The sequence below is a fragment of the Thermobia domestica genome, chromosome 18 (genome assembly GCF_964235325.1).
Source record: "Thermobia domestica chromosome 18, izTheDome1.hap1.1, whole genome shotgun sequence".
Lineage (NCBI taxonomy): Eukaryota > Metazoa > Arthropoda > Insecta > Zygentoma > Lepismatidae > Thermobia > Thermobia domestica.
Genome location: NC_137471.1, coordinates 121874022 through 121884313, shown reverse-complemented (window position 1 = coordinate 121884313; position 10292 = coordinate 121874022). Strand labels below are relative to the sequence as shown.

The 10292-nt window shown below is 33.3% G+C and overlaps 1 protein-coding gene across 1 annotated transcript; it reads left to right on the top strand.

Moving 5' to 3' along the window:
* The first annotated feature begins 943 nt into the window (after positions 1-943).
* Positions 944-2410, top strand: LOC145675226 (uncharacterized). The gene has a single exon (XM_081745608.1). It carries the CDS (start codon positions 944-946, stop codon positions 2408-2410), a length of 1467 nt encoding a protein of 488 aa, XP_081601734.1.
* Positions 2411-10292: the final 7882 nt, after the last annotated feature.

The following is a 10292-nucleotide window of genomic DNA, read 5'->3' as shown; positions in this document are numbered from 1 at the left end:
AAGTATATATGGTTTGATTACGAAGCAGAACAAGACACAGGAATTCATAAAGCTAATTATGTAGTTGCTCATGACTTTAAAGGTAGCAAATATTACTTTGAAACAAATGACGATTTTTGTAAGTGGTTAGTTTCAAAAGAACATAGTGGTTACACTTGTATTGCGCATAATGCTAAAGCTTATGATTCGTACTTTGTTCTTCAGTACTGCATTAAGAATGCTTTGAAACCTTACACTATATATAACGGCTCTAAGCTAATGTTACTTGAAATTCCAAAAGCAAACATAAAAATTATTGATAGTATTAACTTTGTAGCACAACCATTATCGAGTTTTCCTAAGACATTTGGTCTAAAAGAATTAAAGAAAGGTTATTTTCCACATTTGTTTAATAAGCCTGAAAATCAAAACTATGTTGGGCCAATACCTAACGCAAAATACTATGGGATTAGTACCATGAAAAAAGATCAAAGAGAAGCGTTTCTTAAGTGGCATCAAGAAAGAAGAGAAGAAAATTATGTGTGACTTTAAAAAAGAGTTAAGAGAGTATTGTGATTCGGATGTAGATATTTTAAGAAGAGGTTGTTTAGAACTAAGAAATCAGTTTTTAGAAATAGCAAACATTGATCCATTTCAATACTTAACAATTGCAAGTGTGTGTATGGGCATTTATAGATCAAAATACATACAAGAAAACACAATTGGTATTATTAAAGAAGAAAAGAAAGAAAAATACTCTAAACAGTCTATTGCATGGTTAAATTCTTTTAAGAACAATAATATTAAACACGCGTTAAACAATGGAGAAGAAACGATATGTGGATCTAAAGTTGATGGTTACGATTATAAAACAAAGACAGTGTATCAATATCACGGTTGTTTCTGGCATGGTTGCAACAAATGTTTTGAGAAGTATACTATCAACAATGTCAATCACGAAACAATGGAAGATCTATATGAGAAAACAAGAAGAAGATCTCAACAAATAAAAGAAGCTGGTTATAATCTTATAGAGATGTGGGAGTGTGATTGGTTAAAAGATAAAAGAGCCAAACAGTTAATTCAAAAAACTAGTCTTATTGAGAAACTAAAGTTCAGAGATGCATTCTTTGGTGGTAGAACCAATGCTTCAAAATTAAAAGTTACTAATAAGAAGATGAAATATATCGATGTGTGCAGCTTGTATCTAACTGTTTTGTTTTATGATCAATTTCCTATTGGTCACTCAACAACATTAAAGTCTATCTCTCCTGAAAAATACAAGTGTAAAAAGTACTTTGGTTATATACTGTGTAAAGTTCTTCAGCCAAAACAATTGTATCATCCTGTATTACCAGTTAAAGATAACAATATTAATAAGTTGGTGTTTCCCTTATGTAATCAATGTATGATAAATCAAACTAAGACGTGTACACACAGTGACGAACAACGAATGATCACAGGTACTTGGACAACTATAGAGTTAGATAAAGCTTTAGAGAAAGGTTATGAGTTAATTGAAATTTACGAGATTCAACATTTTCCCAAAACAAGTAACAAACTCTTTAGAGGTTACATTAAAGACTTCATGAAAATCAAATTAGAAACATCACCATGGGAAGATGACTTTCAAACAAAAGAATATTATATTAAAACTATTAAAGACACATTGAATATTGATTTAAATCCTGATCAAATAATGGTAAATCCTGGTAAGAGAGCAGTTGCAAAAATTTGTTTAAATTCGTTATGGGGAAAGTTTGGCCAAAGACAAAACTTAACTCAAACTGAATACATTACAGATGTTATGAGATGGTACGAGTTACTTTTAGATGACAAATTAGAAATATCTGAATGTTTGTTTATCAGCGACGAGATGGTTCAAGTTTCATATAAATACAAAGACGTATATGTTAACAATTCTTATTCCACTAATATTCACATTGCAACTTTTACAACAACACATGCGAGGTTAAGACTTTATGACATGTTGGATAAGTTAGGTGAAGATGTAGCGTATTACGATACTGATTCTATTGTTTATATTGTTAATGGTATAGAAGTAAAGACTGGTAGTAACCTTGGTGAGTGGACAGATGAGTTAGGAAAAGATGTTTATATTATTGAGTGGTATTCAACTGGTCCAAAGAGTTATTACTACAAAACACATAAAAACAAAACTGTGATGAAAATTAAAGGATTTACTCTTAATTATGAGAACTCTTTGAATCTTAATGGTGAAAACATAAAGAAGGTTGTTAACAAAGAACTAACGAACATAACTCTTAATTATAATCAAATAACAAGAGACAAGAGAACAAAAAATTTAGTTAACAAACCTGTGACTAAAGAGTTTCAAATGGATTACGACAAAAGAGTTGTTTTAAAGGAAAAAGATAATATCATCAATACTTTACCTTATGGTTATTAGGTTTAAGTTTTAGGTTTAGTTTTAGTTAGATTTAAGTCCTTTATGGTTATATATCATAAAGGTCATTATGTTCTGTCTTCTTATGTTCTGTGTGGTTTATGTTCTCCAAAGACAGTGTTCCGTACAGACGCGTAAAATTTGAACTTGATCATTGAAAAAGTGGACCAAAGAAAGTGGTCCGTACAGACGCGTAAAATTTGAACTTGGTCATTGAAAAAGTGGTCCAAAGAAAGTGGTCCGTACAGACGCCTATACTGGCATAAAATGTAAAAATAGATTTCTACGATATCACATGAAGAATAAACAAATTATATCACATTACAATTGTTAGTATATATCGGAGCATTAGGACTACTCATCCAGACGGTTCTACCAAATTTTGACACATTCCTTGTGGCTGATTTTCATGTTAGGTTAGAGATTTTTATTTCCCTTAGCACAGCATTCACTAAATGAGAATGCTATTACTACTTGCACTTTGGTTTGAGGAGGGCTCAGTATAAATACTGTGTGGATGTATGGCATAAAAAAGTACATAACACATGAACCAATTTGTGCTAGGTGGCCACTAAAAACATAAATGCTATCTAACCGAGTCTCGGCAGGAGCGCAGCACGGGTGCCGACCGGAAGGGGGGATGTGTGCGTAGGGAGCAGACGCGTCAGTATAAAGGGGGATAGTGGAAAAGCATACTTACACATAGAATACTTTCACTACCATTCAAAATTCATTTCAATATACTGTGCATTAACAGTAGTTAAGGGATAATTTGGCAACAGTGGGGCCAAAATCAGGTAAAATCCTCCACATTCACAGAAGTCATGAGTTAATGTTACATAACTGTAACTATCACGTACTAAGACAGCATAACCCAACCTATACTAAACTAACCTAACCTAAACCATTAAAACACAGAAAATAAAGAAAAACGTTACGAATTTTAAGTAAAGAATTCTGGTCCCCCAAATCCAAATATACTAACCTAACGTAAACAAATCCAACCTACCTAAAACATCAAACAATACCGAAAATACAGCTAGAAAGTGCGAAATTTAAGCAAAATATTGTGGCCCCCAGTTCCAAAAGTAAACCGTAATTACTTATATTCACGCTCGCGTTCTCTCACGACAAACGTTTCACATAGTATTTTACCTTTTAGATATTGGTAGAAATATCTGCTCGAAACCCAACATTACGATAATTGTCAATAAAAAGATACAATATATATATATATATATATATATATATATATATATATATATATATATATATACTTGATTGGAATCCATTCTTTGATATCTTCATTTTACATATTTTAGTTGACTCTTCTGCTGGCTCCAACTTATTATGGTTCGATCCTTGTACGTCCCTATTTGGGAAGACATTTTATGACTATTGGGTTCGAGTCCCTGTGAATTCGTATGAGGGCTTAGGTATTAATGATATTCCGGAATTCGATCGTCTATATCCTGAACGTCTCCTTTAGGCTTTAATTGCAGTTCGAAGTTTTTACCAAAGCCGACCGTATAGCCATTGGATAGTACGGTTTAAAGTTCGGGTCAGAACATTCTGGGAAATCGACATAAAGACTAATTCCAACTGTGTCTCTAATGTCAATATAATTTAATAGTGCGAAAATAATTACGTTGCATGGGCATTAATTAATTATGCTGGAAAGAACAATGAATTAGGTTATCTTAAACTGTAATATACGAATTTAAATCATAATGATAATTTTGATAAATTATGATGAAAGGATACGTGTAATTATATTTTCTTGATTTTAATCAGTAACATTGAATCTTCACTAATGCAAGATAAATTACACTTTGGCACTTTAATTTCAATAATTGAATATAAAAATTGAATTTAACACTTGGCTCAATTATCTTCTCTCTGAATGCGGAAGACGTGGGTTACTGGTTGAACTTCAGTACATTGTTATTTTCCGTAATTTCGCACTGTTACTGGTCTCTCACTTTGGTGTTTAAGAGTAGGAATTTCTAGATGGTTCCAGGGGGATGCACTGAAAGTTGGAGGGACGCATCTCCTTACTTTCCATTTTATCTTCTTTCAGGTGATCTTGAAATTTCTCCATTCCTCAGCTAGCTCCATGCTGTCCAGACGACTTTACAAGCAACAATTACGGACAAATATTTTAAGCTAAAGCCCGTCTCACACAGATCTGAACTAAGGCCTCAATCCAGGCTGCAAGTTAACAGTGTTGCTTAACTCAAACTTCCATACAATTTCTTTTATCCTGAGGTGATGTGGGGGTCTCAGACGATCCTTAAAACTAGGTAGGTTTTACCAGCAGAGCCTCTTGTGGTCGGTGTATTAAACAGACAAAAACACTCGAAGAATGTGTTACGCACAGGCAATCAAAAGTCGTAATTGTAAATATTATTGTTTATCTATTTCAGAATATGAGTTCAGAAGATGAAATAGCCGTAGCAGTGATATCTGCTCCGTTGTTGACACAAAATCCGCCCCCCCAAAAAAACGAGAAAGAGTAAAGAGGAGCTGCTGGTCAGGGAGTGAATTCTTCGCCCTAATAATGCACAGTAAAGCACCGTATTTTCAATGGTAAATAATGAACTACATACAGAAGATCCTCGTTCCTACAAAAAAAATCTACAGAGTGGACTATTCAGAATTCCATACGCTATTGAAACTAGTAACTCCGAAAATTCGGCAGCGAGATACGAACAAGAGGGAGTCTGTATCAGCTAAAGAAAGGTCTGTAGATCCTTGTATCCACCAGATTGTAGAACTGAAAATCAAATGACTTGTCCACATATGTAAATGAGGACAGTTATCAGGCGCGGAAAGCTAAAATAAAGAAAGTGCAATTTTCTAGTATAGGTACTGAGTTTATCCGCTCAGCTCACTACCCACAAAAAATGCCCACATAACCCATAAAGTAAACTTATACCTCGCCGGGAGCTCGCCGTCGGTAACAGTGAAAATATTAAAGTTTTTCGTTGTTTTCATATATCTTCAAATTTCATTATCGACATGGGAAGATGTGTACATTTTCCTTTTTTTAAAAAAAAGTTTGGATGGCCTACCGTATGCTTCAATTACATTGCGAACGAATGCAACATGCCAACACAAAATAGGAGCATACTGTTGTTGAGACCGCAGATTTCAGAGGTAACGCGAACCCCGATAGCGTTCGTTCACTCCAGAAGCACCTTTTAGCGTGCCAGCCAGAAGCATCCTGCGCGCTCGTATTTGGACTTCCGGAATAGCTCTTATGTTACCGCTCGGCTGAGTGGAACAGGAAAAAATAGGAACGTTCCCTGTCAAAACAATGAGAATCTAGAATATCATCAACTACTCACCGCCAGCTTAGGAGTCTATTCGCTCTTCTCTCGCTGTAGAGGATCGAGCGGGCGGTAATTCTGCTATACAGTTTCGTTTGCTTCCCCATTCTAAGGATAGAATCTTGGCTACAATTTCAGTATTCATAAGGTTATTTCATTGTCTTAACAACATACAATTTCGGACAAATATAAGTAGCAGGCTTTTCATACTAATAGCATTTAACACGTGCTACTGTGAGACTGATGTTCCAGTGCATTATTTATATGTTAATCTATCATTTTTACACGACTTTTGTATGTTAATACGTTATCTTTAAATTTGAATAATACAGCAACAGTGAACAAGAAGAATATATTCCATAGGATATTCTAACAAAAATTTAATATAGTTTTACTTTGATTCAAAATAAAGTTTCTCACTGAATGTTAATAAGAGCTTATGGGCATGATGTTTTTTTTTTTTAAATTGAGATTTTATTTCTGTTGTCCCTGTTCAAGATATTATCAGTCCCTGAAGTGTCATTAATTATACTGAAATGCCTATTGATGAAACACATTGTGCTATATGGGAACTGTTTCAGGAGCAAGGGGGAATAGTAATGATAATTAGAGCAAAGCCCGCGCTCCTTCCAATTCGAGTAATTATTATTATTTAGGATTTATGCTAATTAAGTTGAAAGTATTTTGTTTTTAATTTAGTATAGAAAACTTTAGATGCAACAAATTTCCAACTCTAGCCGCTAGCCTACTAGTTGAATTTGGACTTTGATGCAGTTTGATGTGTTGAAAAAGAACTGTGCAATCGTCTTCATCGTGCCGCAGTTTGACTAACTAATTTTCAATACGGAAAACTTGTTGCTCAAACATACGATGAAACTCCAGTTATGAGGGAACTGCAGCCTCTTGTTAATTATATTTTCATTCTTATGCCCATAGACTTAATTTAGTTTTAGAAAAGTCCGTTGATTATACAAAAGGGCATAGGCGTAAATAGCACCCCCGCAACCCTCCAGGCGGGAGGGGGGGGGGGCACGAGCTCCAGGGGCGCATAACTAAAGGTTGCGGGGGAACTGAAGCTTCAAGTTACGCTACTGGAAAAGGGTATAAGTTTTTTTAAATGTGTTGGAACTTGTTTTTTCTTCCTCCAAGTCTTCAAAAAGAACAAATGCTCTAGATTATGTAGTCAATAAAGGTATCCCTATAGTTTCAAACACAAGGTATTAAGGAACTATAGAAGTAGGGTATATGATGGCTTTAAAGATGAACTATTAGGAGTCTTTAAATCCATGATGGATAAAACCGACGAATAGGATTCTCAAACCAGAGATTGTGTAGCAAAATTCTATCAAACCTTTCAAAGTTTTGACTTCAATTTTTTACTTGAACTGTTTTCTGTTATAGCATCAAGATAAGAAATCATGTTCAATATCTTACAAAAGAAAGTTCATGATGTAGGTTATTGCAGAAAGAAAATAGATGACTTTGAAGAGTATCTAAGATCATTGAGAGATAGTTTCAATTATATTTAGTAAAAAATGAAAGAACATGAAAAGCAACATTGTTCTAAAAGGTAAAGAGTAAATGAAGTGGAATTTGACCACTTTGCCAAGCCTATAGTTTGAAATTGTTGATACGCTGGAAGATAAAGTGAGTACTAGATTTTCTGATATTGAGAAACAAGAGTTACTTGTAGTATCAGCAACCGGTAACAATCGTCAAATTGTCACGCCACGTCACTGACTGTCCCCTAATATTGCACGAAGGCCACACAACATTGATGACAATTAACTCCCAATGTTTCTGTTTCTGGTGCTGGTTTTATAATTTTAATTATAATTATAATTTTTCAACAATTGTTTATTATACCCCCTTGAATTTTAACTATTGATTGTTTATATTTCCATGTCGCCCAGCACAAATCATTTAGAAAACATTAAGAAGGGAATTAGTAAAGGAATTCTAATTTTTGAACAACTATTAACAACTTTTGAACAAAAGTAAACCTGCACGCTTTTTAAAAAAACTTGTTACATTTTTTGGTATACAAGTTGCACAATATACATAAATAACCTGTGTTCGGGCGGACACTACTTACTTCACTGCATACTTTCTCTAAGGTCTTTATTCTTACAGTTTTTTAAAATATAAATCCTGCTTCACATTATCTAAAAATTCATATTTTTCATATGATTCTATTAATATTATTAATATTTCTCTTGTCCGGGCAGCATTGTTTTGGAATTACAGCGAGAAATAAAGTTGAAGGTCGTCAGGCGTTACTCTTTTCTGATTGGTACCGGTAGTTGTATGGAAGTGTCAACCAACCAATAGCTAAAAACTCAGCAAAATTTGTGGGAAATGTTCGGCAGAAGAAAAAAAATGTAAATGTAAAATCCCACAGTAAATACGAAACGCAGTTATTGGAGGAGAAAGAAAAGGTCGAAACAAAGAAAAGTAAACCGCGATATAATCTGAACTCACAAATTTGTATGCGTAATATAAATAGCACACAATATCAACAGGTAGATTCACCAGAAGGCATTAGAACTCAGAATAGATTTTAGTGCTTGAAGAGGAAATGGTCAAAAAACATTTTAAAAGCAGTACGTCGCAGGACAGGGAAAGTATTCCGAAATTCTTTCAAGATGGTGAAACCCATAACAAGCTGAAAACAAAATTAGACGTGACTCGACAAAACAACAGAAGAAATAGGAATGCTGAAGGGAGTAATAGACAGAAAAGTGACTTGAAGAAAGTAGTTATATTATCAGATAGCCAAGGTCGTGGGTTAGGTACACTTATGAACAACAAACTAAATAAGGTAAGAACAGTTAACTTTGTTAAGCAAGGAGCTCGATCTGAGCAAGTGTTGAAAGACTGCGTACAAGAAACAGAAAAACTCACAAAAGAGGATTATCTGTTAATAATCACTGGAAGTAATGATGTATCTAAAAACGAAGCAAATAGTGTAATATCTGCTTATGAAAGTGTGTTAGATGAATTAAGTAATACCAATGTTCTGGTTTGTACAGTCCCTCACCGGTACGACTTAATTGATAAATCTTGTGTCAATTTAGAAATGAGGAAAACCAATCAAGAAATCAGGAAATTATGTAACAAGTATACTAATATACCAAATTTCTCAAAAGCAAATCCCACGTTGAGCGGGTTTGCATATCCAGGCTCCTAACTATGAAAACATTTACGATCACTCTAACCCCAATCATTTCACAGATTCAACCTGTTGTATATAAGTTATTAGGACGTAAAATTGAATATATTTTATACGAAAAAGACTTTTATGCATTGCAAGACTTGTAACTGCCAAATATTCACCACAAACTTATAGTCGTATCGACATAAACAAAAAGAAGTGTGGAGCAGGAAACTACTTTACCTAAAAGTCAAAAGAGACTCACTGAAGACATACGAACTGGTCGAGCGGTTTGGGTCATTAGTATATCAATTAGAAGTTTATGTGTTCAAACCCTGAAAGGAGTATTCGTTTTTCTTTTGTTTTTATTTTTAAGTGTGTTCCTATTTTCACCATAGGACTGAGAACATTTCTTTAAATAAATCTTTGGCAACTACTTTTCTCTCAAATTCCATTAGAAGGGAAAATTATATGAATTGCAAATCTAAAATCCACATCTGAGAACAAAATATTATGTTCAATATTTCATTATTATGCTTTGATTTGTAATGAAAAACTAATTATAAGCATTGACGATTTTAGAAGATTCTCCCCCGGTAGTGGTCAATATATGAATGAGACAAAACTGATAAAACATTATTAGTCCACTTTGAGCATGATCGAAGATAACTTATGGCCACGAAGGGGGAAAGGTATGTCGACAGTCTCAAATTCTCCCACAGGTCATGCCCTGAAATCATCAGTTTGAAAGGTTTCCTTAACAAATAGAATATTACATTTATTTCTCGTTCTACGTTTTGAAATGGAAAAATCATAATTTTAAAGTGAATTATAATATGATAAGCATAAAGATTTATAGAACTAATGAAGTAAATGTTCTTGTGTAAGTTATCGATTTCTAATCAGATTAAAACTCGAATATTCGTTGGCATCGCACTTTAAAGTAAATCCTCTCTCTATATAATTCTTACTGGAAAGTATTTTTAACTCCAATTACTTAATCAATATTTTTAATAATATATTTTTATTGTAATACTTTTACTATTCAATGTTGTATACACTATATTTCCCAAAGCAAAACCTCGCAAATGTATAGTGGACTAGTGAATATTATCAAATAAATTATTAATTTGTTTACGTAAATACCGCATCGCCTCATTTGAAACTTCGTACTTTAAATAATAATAATAATAATAATAATAATAATAATAATAATAATAATAATAATAATAATAATAATAATAATAATAATAATAATAATAATAATAATAAAATCGTAGCCATACCTTTATCAGAATTTCAAGCTTAGTCAATAAATGAATTCAACGTGGTCTCTATTCGAAGTTCTATTTAATCGAATCCGATAGAAATACAAAGACAAACTTCGAAAACAGGTAAA